The following is a 21574-nucleotide window of genomic DNA, read 5'->3' as shown; positions in this document are numbered from 1 at the left end:
CCTGTAAATCTCCTGAGACGGAGCAACTGCTGCCAAAGCAGTGCGTCACCTCCTCGGAGACTGATGCTGGGCAGCGTTTGGCTGATGCATGTGATGGCCAGGGAGGAGAATCGAGACCACAGGCGGGACAGGCAGGTGAGGGATGGTGTGTGATGAACTTGGCAGGAGCCTCTGGTGAGGTTTGTAAGGACAGAAGTGAGGAGCAGCTGTGCCAGCCAGCCGAGAACCGTGATTTGGACCATGAAGATTGGGAAGTTGTTTCTGAGCACCTGGACTGGGGGGAGGCCGGTCAAAATGGCAGCATGGAAGACTCAGACAGCAAAGAATGGGAACAAGGAGACTGCTCTGATGGGGACTTGAAAGCAAAGAGAGTTGCAGCGGTGCCCCCAATGTTTCAAAACATCCACGTGACTTTCCGTGTGCACTACATCACACACTCTGCTGCTCAGCTGATTGGTGTTACCGGTGACCATGAGTGTCTCGGCCAGTGGCACAGTTACGTTCCCCTCAAGTATGACAAGGATGGCTTCTGGTCTGAGTCTGTTACCTTGCCGGTGGACACCAAAGTAGAGTGGAAATTTATCTTGGTGGAGAACGGGAAGGTCACACGTTGGGAGGAATGCAGTAATAGGACCCTAGTGACCGAACACGAAGATCAAATCGCTCATCAGTGGTGGGGATACCACTGACTGGATTTTGGACGCTGCTTATCTAAACCTGCTTAGATTAATCACAGAGCCCCTAAACTTTCTCCCTCTTCAGTAGGATACCTTCGTGACCACGCTGCTCTGTAAGTCCCATATCAAATCTGATTAAACTCTGTGAGCAGTAGATCTTGGTCGCCCTCCCCCCCCTCTTAGGAAGTCACTTGGCAACCTGAAAAACCAACCTTGGCCATCTTCTGAAGATGTGCCAAGTAGGATATGAAGGCATGAGCAGCGTTCTGAGCTGCTGCCTGTCTGGATAACTCTGGACCCTGGACTTGAGTTTGTGCTGCTTTGAGTGGGGCTATGGGATGCATCTTTGTGCTGATGGCTTAGGGCTTTAAAAGCATACTAGGAAGCATGGTTACCTACACTGTAAGATGAACTGAAATGTTTTAACTTATGTAATGTATCAAGTAAGCAATAAACACTTTCAGACTGGTCCTTTATAACACAACCTGTGAACTGACTCTCTATAAATTGCATAGAATCGAGTTGTGTTCCTTGACTGGAAATATTAGTGCTAAATGACTCCTGAAAAGTAACAGGCACTCTTTAGAGTGAAATGGTTTAAGTACTTTGTTTCTTACTCCCTGCTCTCTAGGAAGCAAACTCAAACGAAGTCCCAGCTCAAACAAAGGCTTGGCAGATGCATTTATTTATTTTCACTTGTATCATCACAGTGAGATAGAGAGCGAAGGTCAGAAATGACTGTCTGGGCTTAATAAATTACTTTGTGAGAGTGGGAGCAGGCTTTTAAAAAAACAAACAGAACTAAAGCTGTTATAATAATCAGGGGATAGGATTTTTCCTGAAATAGCATATGCTTCCATGGCATATGCTGCTTGTGAAAACATTAAATTATAGCTAACAAATACTTGGAATGCTTGTTTCAAGACCAGTCTTTACTGCGTGAAAACTTATGTAGCCTTCTACATAAGCCAGAGCACGCAGAACACTTCCAGCATCAACTAGTTGCTTCTGTTTTGTAAAAATAAGAGACCTGCCCCACTGCCTGCTTTTCATATTGTTAGTTCCAAATATGATGCTTCTTACAGCAAGCTCTTCCCAAAAACGAGGAACCTAATTTGCAAATATCCCTTTGCTACAACAAACCTGCTCATTGGAGATTTGGAACATACACTACAAAAACCCATTGCAAAGCTCATTGTGTCTGCTTATGTTTTCCTGTTTTACATGGTGGAGCAGTCTGAGACGGTGACCCAGACTGTTTCTGAGAGCTAGTTTGTGTTCTCAGGTAAACCAAGCCCCTCCCAATGGTCATATATATATATATGACAGCAACTTGTTCTGTGAGTTAGTTATTTCAGATAACAACATTATCTTTGCTTGTCGGTTGTCTTGAACAACCTGAAGATTCAGGCGAGGAAGTTTGCTTTCCTTCCTCAGGAGAACTTTCCTACCTGAGAATAAGGTAGGAAATGGGGGTGAGAGTTGAATTCAAGGCTCGCTGCATTTTTTTGGTTTACTGCTTGTCTAGGATGAAAAGCACCTGCTTCTGTGTGAGAAGTGTTGTAGGGTCCGGGAGGTATGTGGGGTCACTAGTGACTGGGCACTAAGGGGGAGGAATGAGCTGACAGTTCAGGAGCTGATTGCTGCTACTTCAGTGATCTTAAATGGGTAGAAGTGTACACATTGCTCCCAAACTCTCAACAGACAACAAAAATGGGACTTAATTATTTACTACATGAATTTAAAAGGCTTAGGACCTATTTAGCAAACCTTAGGTTTAAACAGCATTACCATGAGACTCATTTCATCGAAGGGGCTACTGCTTTATTGTAACAACTACTTATCCTCTTTAATTATGACTGTGCTTACCATGTGTTAGCAGAAATAAGTTCTGTCCACATGCACTGCCAGTGAATAGATAAAACATTTGTGCAGGCTTCAGTTGGTAACATATGGCTTCAACCGAATAAGAACTATGCAGAAATGAATTGCCTTGAACCTTACCTGCATTTTTTTTGCTCTTATCTAATAAGGAGAATAACATACCCAATATGTTGCAGGCTTATCTGAGAAGATTAATGGTGATATTAGATTAAGGTATTCACCAGAAAGCCACTTAACCTACACTAGAATAGATTCCTTAATGCAATAATGAACATGTTACAAACAGGCTAACCCTGAGAAGTCTCCCAAACTGAGGGCAATATTTTAGTTAAACACCATGCACTTTGATCCAACAGACAGCACATACAGTCCTCATGGTTTCATCATCTTGCTCAATGATTGAACTGGGTTCTACAGAGATGTGCAATGTGTTTTTACTGTAAAATCTAAATTATGATCCTGTTCACGTATCTGCTTGCCCCGCAGGACATATGCTACATAACTGAAATGCCATTTGTATGGTGGAAAAAAGGAAATTTGGATTTTTGCATTGTTGCATACTGCAGTTGATTATTAACTTCTCAGAGAGGCAATTCCTTATTACTGAACAATCTATTCATTCAAATCTAAAAACATGTCTTGGTTATGGCTAGGATAATCTTCTTCCTATTAGCTCTTATGGTGCTGTGTTTTGGATTAAGACGAGAACAATGTTGATAACACACTGACATTTTGATTGCTGAGCTGTGCTTGCATGACATCTGTCAAGGACTTTCCAGCTTCTCATACCACCGTGCCAGCAAGGAGCTAGAAAGGGATAGAACCAGGGCAACTGACTCACACTAGTAATGGGATAGTTGTTGCTTTTTCCTTCCTTCTCTCATTTTTACTAAACTGTCCTTATCTCAACCCGTGTGCTCTTGCACTTTCCATTTTTCTTCCCCAGCCCACTGCAGGATGCATGTGGAGGAGATGTGAACAAATCTGTCTGCACTGTTTAGCTGTCTTCCTGGTTGAGCCACAACAGCATAGATTTGAACAAAGACAACGCTGCATGAAAATGGTTATGCTAGAATGGCTCGGTACCTGTATAACAGTGTCCCAGCTGTGAGACTAATGAAGCTATATGCGAGAAAAAGATTCTTATTGACATTCCTATGTGATCTAGCAATCAGCAGCTCAGAATTTCTACAAACAAATAATAAACTGCCTCACTCACAGCTTGGCAAAGAAACTGCAACCAAAGTCCTACAGCTTACAATGACCAGCTCAGGCTGTTGAAAACAAACTATTAGACAACATGATTACTTTTAGGTGAAATACAATGTAGTCTTATATGTGAAGTATTTTGGTGTACAAATGCTAAATGGTATCCCTGGATACCCTGGAGGGTAAACTGAGCAGACAGCAGAGGCTTGGATGAGGACAAGGCTCTTACTGAACATTAACAAGTTTTAAATCTTGTATAGAAACTTGCATTGAATCTTGTCTGCTTCCTATTTATTTTGCAGTTGCCTTTGCAAAAACCATACCCAACCCGCATTTTCTTTGGGAGTTAAACTTACCTTGTGGAGACTCTTTACGTGATCCATTCAAATATGCTAGGCTGGTTTTAGATTTCATCTGTAGTATGTTGGTTGCCATCTGTGCTCTCCTGCTGTGGTCAGCATTTGCCTTACTCTCCTCTTGTCATCCACCTGTACAACATGGAATAACAAGGTGCTATTTGTGTTGTAAAATCCAGGATGTATACACCGGACCTTTGTGTTTGTGGCCCCTTATCTAGGGGGCCTTCCCAGTCCCTCTGCTGGAAGCCCAGACCTGTTCCCAACTCTGTCAGATTCCAGCACAAAGATGTTAAGCTTTTTACCTGTCAGATCTCCCTTCTCTGGCAATTTGTATCTTTCCACCTGTTCCCTTCTATTCTCACAAGACTGCAGCCATTTGAAACTCCTTTTGGACTGGCTTCTTGAACTCAACTAAGAATGCACTTTTCATTGACCTTTTACAACTTGCTGGTCTCAGCCTCTACACCTCACCTTTTCTTAGTAAAACTTTGTAGGTCTGTCAAATATGTGCACGAACTCTGATACATAAGTCATCTAAAATAAATGATCCTTTCAGCACAATCCATTCCTAGGAAAGTGAGGGTGCCTTTATTAATGTTTTGACTAAAGCAATTCTGTTGGAACTAAAAATAAAGCCAATGGGAAAAAAGTGACTGAGAAATACCAAGAATTACTTGAATTCAATCAAAATACTGTTGACAATGACTAAAGACAGCTTCAGAACAACTCACTGATCTATTCTTCCTTCACAAAGAGACCTTAAATTCAAACTCAGAGATTTTATATTCCGGGTATAGTTGCACAGCTTTAAAGGCAATAAAACCTAGATTGCATGTGGATGGGCTTGTGCTAATGAAGCTACTTTCGCAGGACTACTGATGTCATGGTTTGGACAAAATTACCAGATTGACTGTAAACCCTTCAAATTCAAGCATGGTATTCTATGCTGCCACAAACCTAAGGCAATCATTGCTTTTCAAAAAACAGACTGAAGAAAAATGCTAAAGCTAGGAATCTTGCATCAATGCCACCTCCTGCTGACCCAGGTACATCGTTCAGCCCCTCTTCTGTGTTTGCACACCAATTATTGCAAGGGGACATCCTGCCCTTTCTAGGGTTTGTGGGAAGAGGTCCGTTGCTAATAAGGCAGCAGTTTCCATGACTGACATTTCAGAGAACTTTTTGTAGACTCTGAAGGGGAAGTATTATTAATCTGTCTCCTTTTGTACTAAAAATCAAAGCAAATGCAATAACAGGTAGTGAAAATTACACCAAAAATATCATTTTGTGAGTCATCATGTTGCTTGAAGGAATTGTAGTATAGGATGAAATCTGTGCAGTCTTGCAATTATAGACATGTTGTTCAAAACACTGCGTTTACTACAAAGTTAACAGGAGCCATGGCTGAGTTTCCTGCTTAAATTGGGAATACTTGGTAGCTCTGGGACATCCAGATTAACTAGAATTTATGGAACTAGTAACATTAATTATAGAGGTGAAGGGGAAAGGATTTATTTTAGAATGCCAAATAAATGCCCAACAAACCAGTTCAAAACTAACTTTGAGAACCTGAAATAGCGTGCAAGATCCAGAACACATGGAAGAAAACTCCTACTTGAACATGAATCAGTTGGCAGTGCCTGGTGACCAGTGTCACCCACAGCACATGGCTACTGGCAACGTATGCCAGTGGAAATGTCTGTATCTAAATGTATATTTACTCTTCTGTACTTCCTGCTCACTTAAAAGTAACAACTGTAAAGAGTGTCCTGGTAAGAATTGCAAAACTACAAGAACCTTTATTATCCATCTTTAAAAATAAAGTGTATTTTAAACACAGTGTATGTGAAAGTAGTCATCAATGTATAAAAATCTTCATTTTAATCACTTTAATAGCTTTATTCTCCTTTTCATTTGCTTTCTCAACCTTCATTTCCTGAATTTTGATCATTGATGCCAAAGCTTAAAATAGAAGAAAGAACAGATTAGCTGAACACCAGCTTATGTTTAAACGATTGAGACCTGAGAAGCAGACTCCTGGGGCTTTCTAATACCCTCCTGCCCTTACACTCTGTATTTATCAAGATCTTATAAATACAGCTTTGGTTTGCATTTCTTCAGATGCAGGAAAGACGAACCCAGTTATGGACTGACACCAACTAATTTGCTTTCTGGAGCCTAAGTGCCAAATGGCAGAGTAATGGCAAAATCTTATTTGTTTTAAAATCTCTCTTACAGGACAATGCCAATACATTTGGCTCAATGCTCATGACAAAGGATTGCTCATTGTGCACATAAGAGGCTTTTTTAAAACTAATCTCATTACAGATTTGTATATACATTTGTAAAGTAGGATACAGAAAACAGGCTACCTAAGGATGTTAGCACTGGTGAAGAATAAAATTGAGAACCTTTACCTTATACTTCATGGAAATAATTTGAATACTTTTACGTAAATCAGATCCCTGACAGATGTGAACTGTATGATGTAGGAAAACAACCATTTCCCAAATGCACGCAAGGAGACTTGAAAGGGAAAAGGGGGAATGATTGGAATGTGAAGCAAGAAAAAGCACAGAGAAAAGAAATTGCACTTCACCCGGCATTCTGCCATCATAGTCAGGATACACGATGGTTTTACAAGTGAGTTCAAAGGGAACAAGAACAGAACCTGAAAAGTTCTCCATGGTCACTATGGTCAAATCAGATTTAAAAAACAAAGTTGAGGAAAGGATGTGCTTCTAAGGGCACTGCTTGGAAACAATGTTTTGGAGTCCACTGCTGTCATGGCCTTTCAGTTTCTGTAAGAGTCATCATCTCCTGTAAAATTTCATATAATTAGACATGACAACACATGATGGCACCCCGACCAGATGCCATGTTTGGAATGTTAAGGATCTTGAAGCTTATTAGTGTTCAAGGGCTAAGCAACAATGCATCATGTAGTTAATCTAATTACTCTCCCGTGAGTAAAATAATGTACAAGTGGATCCTGGTAAAGTAAGTACATCTAAAATTACATCATGTAAGAACGCAGGTAGTGCTTTGGCAGGTAATAAAAACAGTTTCTAAGGAATACAGGTATTTCAAATATATTATGAATATATTTGGTAAACTCTCACGCCCTGCCTGTTCATCTGTAAGGTTTCCACCTGGTTTTGTAGTCCTTTAATCTTTTTTTCTATATGTTTCCTAGGTGTATTCCCACTAGTTTCCATGGGCTGAGAAGTTAGAGAAGAAATGATTTGTTATCATGGTGTCATAGATTTTAAGAAAAAAACAAAACTTTGTGACTTAAAAAAAAGTTACAATTTATTTCACAATATTATTTAACCATTCCACCTAAAGTTCCTAGAAAAAAAATTTCAAACAATAAGATTTCCAGTAGAAAAATGAGTGAGAAGACAAGGTTATTAAAAGAACATAATTTTTGGCACTTCTGTTCAAGGGAGAATGCAACAGAAGTTCTAGATTGCCTTTAAACATGCTTGGGGAATTGAGAGAAAGTGCTTTATGTTACGTAATATTTATGCTCACTCTGCCAGTAAAACTGTAGTGATGTATGAAGGAAAGTAATGGTGTCATCTGCATTTTACCAATGGGGAAACTAAGGTACAGAAAAGTATAACTTACTGATGGCCAAGAATAAAACCAGAAATTCCAAATCTTTGAAGAATTAGTGCAGAATTCAACTGGTGCAATGCCTGTCTGACTGAAAACAAACATCTGCAGACTGATTAGGTGTTTGCAGTACTTGATGAACAACAATAGTCTTTTTGTCACTGTGTGGCTGAGCCCCTTCTCTGGCCAGAACTTGGACCACTTCACTTTTTGCTATAGTCACCGACCCTCAAATAAAAGTAGGCAAAGCTAGAAGTGCCAGATATGCAGGTAACTGGCTATGTGCATACATTTATATAGATAGCCAGCTAATCAAATTTGAAAAGATAGATGCCACTTATCCTCCTCTTTGAACAGAGTACTGATAGGCAACTGACTAAAAGTCATGGTTCTTACTTGTTAGACCTCACATGGTCTACAGAGGAATAATGTGGAGCTTAGGTTCACCCAGTTGTGGAGATATCTACACATTCCATAAAAAAAGTGAAATCCAGAACTGAGGCACACTGCAGAGCAAAATTGTGCTGATATCCAGGAACAGAAATTTACATAAACCCACATGGCCACGTTAGCATTTAGACAGCAAAATACCACAAACATTTGCAGTCTGCATATGAACAGGCATTTCTCAGTAGTTAGACATGCATTAATAATACATGCTAGCTAACAAATATTTACCTCATCTTTGCATAGCCAGCCAGCCAGAAGCAGCAAAGGCCAATGAGCAAAAATACTCATACTCTAGTCAGGATGACTGTTCAGCCCAGCTGCTTTAGATATATCTCTTCAGTTAGAAAGAAGATACCAGTGTTTCTAAAACACAGAAAAATGAAGTGACTGCAAAGCATGCATTTATGTGATAGCAGCACAATGCAAACATGCTAAAGTTCAGTTAAAAATACAAGAACAACAACAAACCCAACTGAGAAGCAGGAAAAATTAGTCTTTTTTTTTTTTTTGTTAGATTCCTGGCTGCACCAGTACTAGCTTAGAGCTAGGTGTATGGGTCCAAAAGAAGGTCATGAAGACACTCAAAGGGCTGCAGCACCTCTCCTGTGGAGACAGGCTGAGGGATCTAGGTTTGTTCAGACTGGAGAAGGCTCCGAGGAGACATCATAGCAGCCTTCCACTGGTAGCTTTCCAAAGGAAGCTTATAAGCAGGAGGAAGAACTCACTTTTTATACCATGTGGTAGTGATACGACAAGAGAGAAAGGTTTTAAACTAAAAGAGAGGAGATACAGGTTAGATGTTAGTAGGAAACACTTTACTCAGAGGGTGGTGAGGTGCTGGCACAGCTGCCCAGAGAAGCTGTAGATGCCCCATCCCTGGAGGTGCTCAAGACCAGGGAGATGGTCAAGCAAAGAGCAGTAGGAACATACCTGAACACGCACTCTGTTTCAAATGTTTACACTGTCTCCATAACAGTTGGAGGGTTGAGTTTCCCTTTACTGCATTCTTAGATCCCTTCCATCAGTAGCCAAGTTAGAAAAAGACTACAGCCTTTTTGCAAAGCAATTGCTTTGGTTAAATTGATTGTCAAGCAAAACGGCCAGTATGCTTTCTTCATACTAAGTAGTGCCTGCATTTTTCTGTTGGCTACTCAGTGTCCACTTCCAACAAAGGCTGATGGGAATATTGTAGCTCATAACAGCCTAATTCTCCTTGTATGTTTCTGCTGACTTGGATCTCATTACTTAGGTATAAGAAATAGAAAAGATGCACAGGTCTGCCATTTTCTTCCTTTACATTAACTCATTGCTACGCTTTGCATTTCTGGCAGAGAGTCATAGGAAAAAAGGCAAGCTATGCATACAAACACGTGATCAACAGATTATGCAACATATTTTCATGTCTTTGGTAAGCACTGCTTACATAAAGAAAGGTTGAATGCAACAATCAAGGGGAAGATTTACTGTGAATCTCCTCTGTTTATTCTCACAGTCTGTTTCCTTACTCCTAACATCCTTCCTGGGACATCTTGAACAGAATCCTGGGTGTTTCTAACAAATTCTCTTTGTTTAATTACTTCTTGAGTCTTCTATGCAAAAACGATGCTTACAGCTATTTTGGAAGCCAGGAAAATCCCTGGTTGTTGTAGAAGGTTTGCTGGAATGCTGACAGTATGTACTTCATTATTTAAAAGTTTTAAAAGATACACAGCAGTAACTCAGGATAAACAGAAATCTAACTTATCTCTGAAAAAAAGTGGCTTAAAGACTACAAGATAATTTTTCTGGAAAAATTATGCTAAATTTTGGTAAGGCTAACTAGCTTCCACAGTGAGAATGTAAAGCTCTCATATAATCTCTAGATTTTATATATGTAAATTAAAATGTAATTGTTTGGGCAAAAAATGTAATTAAGTTCCAGAACTCTTACTTAAAAGGATGAAATAAACATTACAGCTTTGTTCTTTGATTCCCAGCAAGCTTCTGGCATTATGAATAAAATAAATCAGTTCATGACTGATGCAGTTTTAAGAAAGCCTTAGAAACTGAATTTCAAATGAGTATTTTGAGAAGCAGGAAGCTCATCTAAGTGAGATCACTTCTCACCGACCAGAAGAATCCTGTTCCACACTGCTTTCAGTAGCAGTTTCTAGCCACAGTCTCCCTGCGTGGAAAGACGTGGCTGCCAGTGTCACAGCAAAAGCCTTGCCATTAGGATTGTTACACTTTACTTCTTTTTGAATATAAGCTGCTTTTTTAAGCAGAGGAAAATGAATGGTATGCAGCCATACCCTAATACTCAAGGAAAAAAATATAGTAAAATATTGTTACAATTTCAGTAACAAAAGTCTTAATAGAATTTCAGTTAACTTAGATCACTGGAATAAGGCATATCTTTGGGAAATTAAGGACAGAATTCTGTACAAATAATCTGTAATCACAAAGATGGAAAAATACTTAATAAACTTCTGATTTTGACAGCTAATGATACCGCAGTTTTCCTTACTGACATAACAGCTTACATCCAGCTTCTTCAGGTGAATTTCCAGTTATCAGTAATGTGATTTCTAACCCATATCCCACCTAATGACATCAGATGACTACCACAATGTACATACTTGCCTTTTCCAGGTTTAGCTCTATGTATTTTCTCAGGCACTCTAAATTCTTAGAGTACAGTGATGAGAGAACAGAAACAGATCATTGATTTATTTCCAAATAACAGACAGACTGATTTTAAGTATCAGCACTGGCAGACACTTGGAAGTTTCTAGAGAGTAAAATTCCACGGGACTTAGTGTTGACCTTTAGTAGAAATGCTCAGTTTTCATAGGCAACTCTTCTATTCCATCTGTATCTGCATCAAATACTCCCTGCTAAGCCTGCTTAAAACAAAGTGCAATCTTTCTTCATCATAAACACTTGCCATTTGGCATCATATTCTAACATACAGCTTCAGTACAGTACAACTCCCAACGAAAGTACTTGGAATACAAGAGAAAAAAGGTAAATAAATAATAACAAATAAAGACAGCTTAATCACAGCTTTCATCAGAGATAATCAGCAAAATCTCATCTCTTCCAAAGCCACCTAGAAACATTTTGTTCCACTTTTTCATTCACCATTTGTGTTGGTAGAAGCCCTCCATTTAAGTAACAAAATATTTAAATGGAAACTTGTTATTTTCTATGAATTTTAGAGATGTCTGAAGGATATCATTGTCACATTTTTCTTTACAGAAAATGCTGAGGTGTAGAATACTTTCTGGTAATCATTCTCACTCATTTAAATCTGATTCCATGGTATGCTGAAACAATAGCTTTATAAGTTGCAGATGCTAGACCAATCAGTGAATCTCACACATTGCTATTTTGTTGATCTACATCAGAATTCTGCTCTACAAGGAACGTTAAGATTTTGCAAACCATAGTGATTTCATTCCCAATTTTTAAAATCCATATTCCACAACTCTTACTGTTTCTCAAATATTGCCTGTATTGTCCTACTGTATTCACTCGACAAGTATCTAGCTGTACAGTGCATGCTTATGTGGAAAAATCATGGTCTGAACAAGTGACTAGCCGTGAGAATGGGTTCATGTTTGCCTGAGCAAACCAGTAAACTTCCTCTAGCTTCTGCATATAACTAGAAAAATACTGTTTTTGAGAAACCGCTCTGTAGCTGTAATCAGGTATCCTTGCTGTCTGCGAATGACCTTGCTTATCCTGAGACGCGATGCTTTATAGTCTCCCAGTGTCACATCTGTTACCACGGCGCTGAGGGGTTGCACAGACCATCACCCCATCACCACCGGGATCTGCTGGGGGACACCTCAGGGCAGACACTCCACCAGCCGCTGCCTCCAAGAACGTGTGTTCCTCTCCATTCAACTGACGAATATTAGCTTGCCTCCACGCGCTTTCTTCAGGATCAGCAAACCTTCCACAGAAGCATTTTGCACTGCAATTCTATATTTGCACCATCTCTGTGTAGAAAGATGGAGGAAGAACGTAAAAGCGAGCACTACCAACAGGGCTATGACAGCCGTGCACTTTGATAGAAAGCCTTGCAACTTAAGTAGTGATTAAGTGCAGGATTTTCTTGTCAGTTCTGAAAGAGAACACTCTAGTAAGAGAGAAAAATTCTCCTAAACATGTTTTTTCCAGTCTGAGCCACATAAGTTTGCAAGCGTATGTAGAAAAGAACAGTTTCTCCCACTGACAACACAGAGAATGCAGGCAATAAGCATGTAGTACAGGCTGACAGATGACACTATCAATTGTCACGCTTTCAAGGGATTTCTTATCTATAATAGCCAAAGTCAAAGTAGAAATTAATACTAAATTTACTGCTTTTTTTATGCTGCATTACAAACATTAGAATTTGTGCTGCATTGGGTTTTCAACTCAGTGTGCCATTATCATTTGTTTGTTAACAAAAAGTTGCCTGCTCTCACAATGAGAGAAAGGATATTTACATAAAGCAGAAGCAGAAGCAGTTCTAAATGAAAATAAAAACACAAATGTCAAAAAAAGTAAGCATATCAGCCACCAGGCAAACAATAGCTGAAAGCTTCCACAGCTTCTAGCTCAACTTTAAGGTCAGTTTTCTTGCAAAATAGCATCTTATGCTTCCTGGTGGGTTTTGGTACTTTCAATTGATCAGTGAGGGAGAAGAAATCATGTCAACTTTAGACTATCAAAACACTGTCTAAATCTGATCACACTCCTCTAGAAGGTCATCAGACAGCAGTACATAAAAACTCTAGATATGACTAAAGGAGAATATGCCTAATAGCAGTGTTTTAAATAAACATTGTAAAAAGGCGACTATTGTTGCTGCAAAGACAAAAACATTATAGTAAGGTTTTAATTATGAGAGCATTTTTTTCCATACAGCCACTAGCTTTTCCAGCACCCAGAACTGACAGTTTACTTTGATAAGACAACTCTGCCATCTCCTTTCTAACCTGAGAGCTCACGTGTTACTCAATGTATAATGGGCAAATACAGCTTTAAAGACAAAAATACCAGTATCTCAGAGTGTCTTCTAGGCAATTTTTCCTACAACAGCTGAGCTATCTGCAAACACAAACCACTTGATTATCTCAGAGTACATCTGGGGCAAAAAGCAACATCATTTTGTTTTACTAATCAGGACTTCAGGCAAAGGCATGCTTAAAACCATTCTTTTTATGAAGTTACTCTGCATTTTCCAGATTTTTACATTTTACACTCTCAAAGCGTTGCTCCCACTAACTTAAGTTTCACCTGTGCACAGAACTGGCACCTTTTGCTAAAACATTTGCTAAAATGTTTTTGGTAAAACAAATTACTTACAATGGGAGCACAACAATTTAAGCAAAGCTTATACTGACAACGGATCATCAGTTTCAAAACAGATCATAGTGATTCTGAATCAGATCAAATCTGTCTTTTCCACATTCCTGCTAAGAAACCAATATACAACTAAGGTATGGTCTTTCAAAAGCATTGGGGCTGGTTCATTTTTTAACTAATAATTAATTTATGTAGGAACCAAGGAGATTTAAGCAGACCCTGAATCAAATTCACTTACAACCTGTCAATGCTGTACCACAGCATTACCTACCCACTCACACTCACTTCAGTCCTTCTTCCTGCACTGTCCTCTAAAGCATAAATTGATTGATTAACTCTCAGCAAACAAAATGGAGCACCTGATGTTGAAGGGATTTTAATTTTTGATATAAATGTTTGTATCACATTAGAAAGGACGTATCAGAAAAAAATACTAAAAATTATCTGCGGTACCTTACAGATAAGATTGCAGATTTATTGGGAACTATAAATAGTGAAAAAACTGCCAAACACAAGTGACTGACAACAAGAAAAGCAATAAAACAAAAAAGTAAAAAATAAAGTGCTTACAAATCAGTCCCTTAAATTGTTTTAATTCATAACGTTATTGGTAATAGAAATAATAAATTGCTATTACAATCTACATTTTTTTTCTTTTTTATAAATTTAACTAGCAAACAAGAAGATGACCTGAGACTCCACAATGTATAAGTGACAGAACATGACTTAATCTTCTGTGCTTACACACTGCTCTTGGACACTGCTACCAGGCACTTTCCCATTCAGAAATTTCATGCCATTTTTAATCTTTGAAACATCCCATTCACACTGTGAGTCAGGTGCTCACGTGAGGAGTACAGCCGGACAAGTTCTGGGAAGGTGGCAGGGCAGCGGAGTACAGTCAGGGAAGAGGCTCTATGTGCTGCCGTTTGCCTGAAGCAGAAGCTGCCAAACATCCTGGGCCCTGCGGCTCTTATGGAAGAACATTAATCGTGTCAAAAAAAAAAAAAAAAAAGCAGGTGCCGGACAGTAAGCCTTCTGCAATAACCCCTCTCTTGTAGTCAGTTCTCACAAGATGCAGCACTCAATTCTCATAACACTTCCGAGTACTTATTATGTGTTCAGACATAAGCCTGTTAGTGACTGAATTGTATACAACAGTGTTTTATTTTTGATAAGAAACAACAACGTGTATATACAGATCCATTATTTGTATATTATTAGCAGTGTGGAAATACTGAAATGCAAGATATCTAAACACCACCCATGATAAGATTAAAGAGGCAACCAGCTGGTTATGTGATCCCAGTGGCCATAATATGCACACCATAACATCACAGAAGGGAGCTAATCCTGTCAGGGACAGCTCTAGACCTACCGAATATCTTTGGGATTTGACAATTCAACTGTGCTAATGAAGCAAAACTGAACTGAACTATGCTGAAAGCTGTAAAATGGATGGTTGGTAACAATGTTAACCTGTCTTTTAAATAGTTACATAGTTAATGTTAAATAGTTACAATAGTTACTCTTCCTTCTTTAAATAGTGTACTCCGAAAAGGCATGAGAAGATTTAATAACTAATTTTTGTTGGGCACTCAGCAGGAAAATTAGCTCTAAGCCAAAATAAAAATCTTCATCAATCAGATTGCTTTTATCTCTCTGGCAGACTTCTGTCTTCAGTTTTAAAATAAAACCTGGCTCCCTTCCCGTGCTTATTTATAACTGACGCTGAGGCAAAGGTACGCTTACTAAGGTGCTGCGGATGCACAGATACAAGAGATAGCTTTAACTCTGAAACATTAACAATGAGAAAGATGGTAAATTATACTTTATACAACAAATGCTCTGCACTGCAGCATTCTGTCAGATGACACAGTATAACCTTTATTAATTTCCAAGAATTTGGTGTACCATAGATGTTAGTTCTCAGCAAGCACCTGCCTATTCTGTTCCGTGGTCAGTCAGTACATTAGCACTGCACGACATGATATATATTAAAGTTGTTTCCATTGTCAAATATTTAAAGTAGGAAATGCCAAATACAACAGGTATCACAATTACTTTTTATCAAGAAAATAAATTGAGAAAAACAGCTTGTATGCAAAACTTGCATCCTAAAGTGCCAAAACACTGAGCAGTAAAAAGTTATTCTTCCTCCTGGAAGAGCAGCAGCTCATCTGTAGGATCCTGGGATTTATGTGCCAGTCAGATCAAAATACAGGAGGCAGATACGGACAGCAATAGGTTGCTCAACCAAAACAGGCAAATGTAACATCATACCCTTCAAAATTTCCCTCATCCTGAGAAACTCAAAGCTGGCTGACTCAGGCCGCAGAAAGTGCTGAGCATGGACAACTGTGTGTGACCATGCTTGGTTCCGGTGGAGCCCTGATCTGCTTCTCCATACATTAGCCGTGAAAACAGTGCATGGAGTAAGGATGTAAGCTTTTAAACAACACTACGACACTATCATGCAAGTTCCACTACAGTTTGACCACAGATGGCTAACAGGAGCCACTAACACTAGTAAATAACACATGGAAAAAACTGGTCACATCTCTCTCCTGTGTTTCACTAAATCTGCTTCTTTGGTTTCTAGAGTCAAGCATTGTTGCCAAGGGTAGTAAGAGATTGCAATAAGGATTCTGTCTTCATTTTTCTGTGCCAGAAAACCAAACCATGACTCCCCTGAAGCAATCTGACCATGTCATACTGGAAGGGAATCTTCTGCTGTACCAGCAGCCATATTTGGAGTCATCAAGCAAGTTGCATTTTATTTTTAACACTAGCTCAATTTAGCAGCTATCTGAGATGAGCTAAGCTGGGGCTACAACCTGCAAGACAGCTAGCTTACTTCAACTGGCTTTCAGCTCATTCATTAACTGGTCTTTTTCCAGTTTCATATCATTAACTGCATGTTTATCAGCTTAACTTCATCCAATTCTAACTTGCTCAGTGTAGCCTCCATTTGATGTATTCTCAATTCTTTCTCCTGCTTTGCAATGTACTTATATAAAAATAAAAAACAATATATATATAAATTGACCACAAAGATGTGCAAACATCATCATTACTTTACATCTTATTTGTCAGAAAAAAAATTTGGAGCATGAAAGAAACACAGAGTAAAAAATTACATTATTATATTATTTCAACTATATGAAAATGACTAATCCAGGCAAAAAGGGTGTTCTAGAGTCTGAACTGATGGCCTTACAAGCATGTTTAACCTTACCAGGTGTATGATATCAAAATGATTTCCATCCTTTTGTAGTGCTATCTCCATATGCACTCCTAATATTCAGCTACACAGAAGTGTGTGAAATTCCCTATGTGGAGCAGAGTTGTTCAGAAGCTGCTGACCCAAGGCTACCACATTAAGTAATTTTTGTTTGAGAACTTATCAGTTATAAACAGTGTCATCAGTTTGGAATTCTGAATGCTGGCTGCCTGCTGCTTCTCAGTAACACTTTGCTTTTCTTGTTCTGCTACTCATGTGGACCATTTCAACACTGCTACAGCCATGCTTTCACAAGCCTTTTGGTAACTGCTTTAAACACACAAAATACTCATTTTTGATGGAAATGGGGCAATATTAGTCTTTTCTAGCCACAAATTAATCTGGTGTTGCTGGGATTCAAGGTATATTCTCAAATTTACTTTAAAACCAGACACTGCTAGCACACTAAGATGCAGATGTTAAAGAAGGAAATATTAACAGTCCGACAGGCAAAACCAGTAACATTTACAGACCTTAAGGTCTTCTATTTTAAGTTTCCAGTCACTGATTTCTTTGGAAAGCTGTATTTTCTCCATTTGAACCACTCTAAAAATTTGACTTATGTTGCTTTTGGAAGACCGGAATAATCCTTTTCTTCTCAACCACCTGTAGCTGTTTCACATTCCAGCTGCACACAGCACAAACACTGGTGATCTCAAGGGCTCCCTCCTTGTCCTTCAGACATGCTCTAAGATTTGACATGGCTCTCAGCAGTCTCCAAATCAGCCTATTTGCTCCTCAGAGCTTTGACTTTACAGAGTGTTTCCTTTGTTGTCTTCAGGAGGACAGTCAAGGAGATTTCTCCACTGCTTTTTTTTTTTTTTTTTTTTTTTTGATAAAAAGTGTACTGCTTGGAATATATATATATTTTTAATAACAGAAAATTAAATATACTAGACTGATGTGAAAAAAAAAAATCAAAACAGCAAAGTTAGTGTAAAAATGTGAGCAGCTGGGATATAGAACCTAGTACATTTAGCCTGACCATTCTTCTATGCATCTTCTATGCATCACCAGATACTGCCAGAATTAGCTAGATGACACTCATTTGATTCATCAGAGCAAAATCAAGACTTCAGAAAAGAAAAAAAATCATCCCCATTCATCTCAGTTTGTCATTACCTCTGAAGCTCATTAATGATCCTTCTTTGAGAGAAGCTTTGAAATACTAGGTACAGAACTATGTATTAAAAACATTAAATCCAAGCACCATCTTAAAGGAAACAAACAAACAAACAGAAAACCCTATACCAAAACAGTTAAATCACTGAATTTCACAAACATAACTTCTCCAATACTGAATGATTCCCGAGTATAGTGGTGAACATAATGCTGGGCTCCTACAGGTTCATTATCATAAGGCCTTACTATATCCCAGTACTTGTGCAGAAACCCACTTTGGGCACAAATAAAGCACACAGACTGCTGTGATTGGTGCAATTTATCCCTTTGGAATCTATTTCATTCCATCTTGTGAATGCCCCTTTCTGGAGGCATTCAAGGCCAAGCTGGATGTGGCTCTGGGCAGCCTGGTCTGGTGGTTGGCAACCCTGCACATAGTAGGGGGGTCGAAACTAAATGATCATTGTGGTCCTTTTCAACCCAGGCGATTTTATTATTCATTTTCAGTAAACATGATGTTTCATGTACTAACAGATACCAGATACAGAATTTCTCTACTAAGAAAAAATATATATATGCTATCTTAATTCCAGGATATTCTTGCTCTGTCTTGCAGCAAACTGTGGAGAAAAAGAACTGTCCTGGTATTTATTAATGTATTATTTTCTGGCATATTAAGAAATAACTTTATATCATAAAAATGAATTTTGTTCCTCTAACTTAGACTAGAAGGAACTCAGGGAGACTGAGGCAGTTGGTTCCTCCCCTTTATAAAGTCTTATTCTTTGTTTTGTCTGGATGAACACAGATTTTATAAATAGTTGGTAGTATTGTCTGTTAAGTTTTTAACCAACAATTAGGTGGCTGTTACCCTCTTACATTTGCAGATACACACTTCTTTAAACATCTTATTTCTCAGGGGAAGGTGAGGGAGAAAAAAATGATTGCTTAGAGATAGTTTGGGGGCTTAATTGGCCTTGTTTGGATTTTCCTAGGTACCCTGGCAGATTGAGCAGGCCAGAGAGAGCTGCAGCAGCAATACCATAAGACACATTTAACATAATGCAACTTGGGGAAAAATAGCACCTTCAAAACATCTTGAGGGCATATCATGGAGAAAAACTAAAGCCTTTATCCAGAACCCAATCCCAACTACCAAAAATGCCACCTTATTGTTTAAACAACGCCCACGCAACAGCCCCTCAAAGTTCAAAACCTCTCACACACCTGCACAAGGCTATCCTGATCCCCCTCAGCCCCTCTAAGACTTCCACGTGCTTCCTCCCAGGTGTTTTGTTGTTTATTTTCTTAATCTCGTCGGCCCAGGCGCCAGCTACCTGCCCTTCAGCGAAGGCCCCTCCTTCGCTGTGAGGAGAATCTCTTTTCCCGCCTCCTCCCCGTTCCCGCCTTCGCCCGCCTCTCCTCAGCGCCGCCGGAGGGCGCCCGTGCCTCGTGCTTCCGACACAAAATGGCCGCTCGAGATCGACTCCGAGAGGGGTTCTTCCCCTCTGTGGGAGGTGTACGTAGGTTAATGGCTTCGTGCTCGAGCCTGTAGGTAAAAATCCTCTCATGTGAGGAGGGGGCAGGGAAGGGCTTGGATTTTGATTGCATTCCGTCAGAGAGTTGCTTTGAAGGGAGAAGTGGTAGGAACCTTCCTCTCTTCCGAGGGAAGGCTCAGAGCACCAAAAACCTCCTGCCAGAAAAAGTTCACTAATAAAATCAAAGCCTGCTGATTTTTGCACCAGTCTCTTCAGAGATAAAAATGGTTCTCTGTTCTTGATGGTGATATATCTGACTGGTATTTTCAGCTCCAGGTGGGAGAGCAGGTACAGGGTCACCAGTAGATCACCTCAGTAAAAGACATCGGGTGGCCGAGTGCTCTGCCCTAGACTTGGCTTCAGGAGCGAACACACAGGCTTCAACAAATGGCCCCTCCTCTATAAAAGCGTGTGTGAAATGCAGCCTTTCTCTTTTTATGGTGGTTGGAACCTATAAACCAAAGGACTGGGCACTGAGGTCGTGCATTTGAAATGTAGAAACCCAAGGTATTTTCCATTACAGTTTGTAATTGCAAAGCGAGGAGTTGGCATGCATTTCATCCAGAAGCCAGAAATTGGCTTTGGCAATTTGGCACATATTTTGTTCCATTTACATTGCTAATCTTGACTCTTTGCTGTCAGAATTACTCCTTTAGTGGCTCAGGACCTAGATGTACTGCTGTTAAAGTTTGTGCTCCTGTATTTACTAAAAAGACTTTTACCAGTTTTCCTCAAGAGCCAACTGGCGTATATATGTATATAGAGAGATATATATATATACACATACATACATACATACATACACACACACACACATACACATATATACACACATATATATATATGCATGTGCATAGCTTCTCTCTTTTCCATAACACTTTCACAGGTATCCTGTTTCCAATGACATATCTGGCTGCATACCTTTATAAAAACTAGCTATTTGTTCACTTCTTTGCATGAAAAGGGTGGAATTAATAATAAAAATAAACATGGTTTGTGCTTGAAAAAAATCACTGTGGGCCCTTTATCCTTTGCAGAATCACTCCTCCGAGGCCAAGAGAGTTATGCTGGAGCAAAACAAGAACATGACGAGAAAGAGGCAGCTCATCCTGAACTCATTGTCACCATGCTTGTATGGATGATTTTTCTGACAAAAGCAGCATTCTGTGTAATCATTTACACTTCTGCTCTTCAGATGTCCAACTCTGAGCTGTTTTGGTGTGTTATTCCTCCTCAGAAGTCTCTTTGGTACAGATGAGCGCTGCTTTTTTTATATATATAAATCACAGAATCACAGAAAATTAGACTTGAGAGGTAAGTCATGAATTTTCTTCCTCCTTCCTCTGAGCTAAATAGGAGGAATATCTATTTGAACAAAGTGTTGTGTTTAATTTAGCAGCTAAAAATGCAGTAGCATATGTACAAAACATAGCAGCTGAATTTCCTCTCTTTGATTTCTAGAATTAATCTGATGACTTGCCAGCTCAGGGACTCAGGATTAATAACTTCTTTCTGAATGCTTATCAGAATTTTTGCCTTCTTTCTGAAAAGCAAATGCTTGCTAATTAATCTGTGAAATGTTTGCATTTAAGTCAATAGCAACCATTTAAACTGACGACTCTGTTAAAAAGCTGTGTTACCCAGAGCACAGCAGATGGGGGCAGTATTGTTCCAGCGAACTTCTTCATTTGCAAAACAAATTTGGAATATGTGAAGGAGTTCAGTAAAAGTCAGGGCAGCCATCAGCGAGGAGGCAATGCTTTTGTTCATGACAAATATAGGGTACGTTCTTGAAGTCTAAAAAGTGAAAATGATGACAATTTCTCCTGCTTTAGCAGGAGTTTATTCAAGCTTTGTGGGGGGGGGGAGGGAGCAGTACTTTCTTGAATCCAGGTCTCTTCTGAGTCCCAACAACACAGCTCTCAGCTCTGTTCTGAGAGGAGCTCATCAAGGAATTCCTTTCTTTTGGCAAAAAGTGAATCTGTTCTTGTGCTATGTGAGGTTCTAGCCAGAAGCAAGGTGGGGGAAAAAGGATTTATGTTTAAGATTTCAAAATGGTTATATGTAGGTGACTGTTGAATATTGGTTTGT

General features: G+C 39.3%; 1 protein-coding gene and 1 long non-coding RNA gene across 2 annotated transcripts in view; one reads left to right on the top strand and one right to left on the bottom strand.

The window, feature by feature from the left end:
- The window catches only part of STBD1 (starch binding domain 1), a 1731-nt gene extending 570 nt beyond the window's left edge, over positions 1 to 1161 (top strand). Inside the window, exon 2 of the mRNA XM_010709829.2 lies at positions 1 to 1161. This exon is cut by the window's left edge and continues 132 nt beyond it. Coding sequence (XP_010708131.2) covers positions 1 to 689 — 689 coding nt within the window. The 3' untranslated portion in view covers positions 690 to 1161.
- The window catches only part of LOC109367212 (uncharacterized), a 37257-nt gene extending 17912 nt beyond the window's left edge, over positions 1 to 19345 (bottom strand). The window contains exons 1-2 of the long non-coding RNA XR_014882986.1: positions 19173 to 19345; positions 4127 to 4258 (exon numbers count right to left, since the gene is read on the bottom strand). This is a non-coding gene — a long non-coding RNA (uncharacterized LOC109367212). The remainder of the gene's footprint in view (positions 1 to 4126; positions 4259 to 19172) is intronic.
- Between the last annotated feature and the right edge of the window lie 2229 nt (positions 19346 to 21574).

The sequence above is a fragment of the Meleagris gallopavo genome, chromosome 4 (genome assembly GCF_905368555.1).
Source record: "Meleagris gallopavo chromosome 4, MGAL_WU_HG_1.1, whole genome shotgun sequence".
NCBI lineage: Eukaryota > Metazoa > Chordata > Aves > Galliformes > Phasianidae > Meleagris > Meleagris gallopavo.
This window is presented reverse-complemented; position numbering and strand designations above follow the sequence as displayed.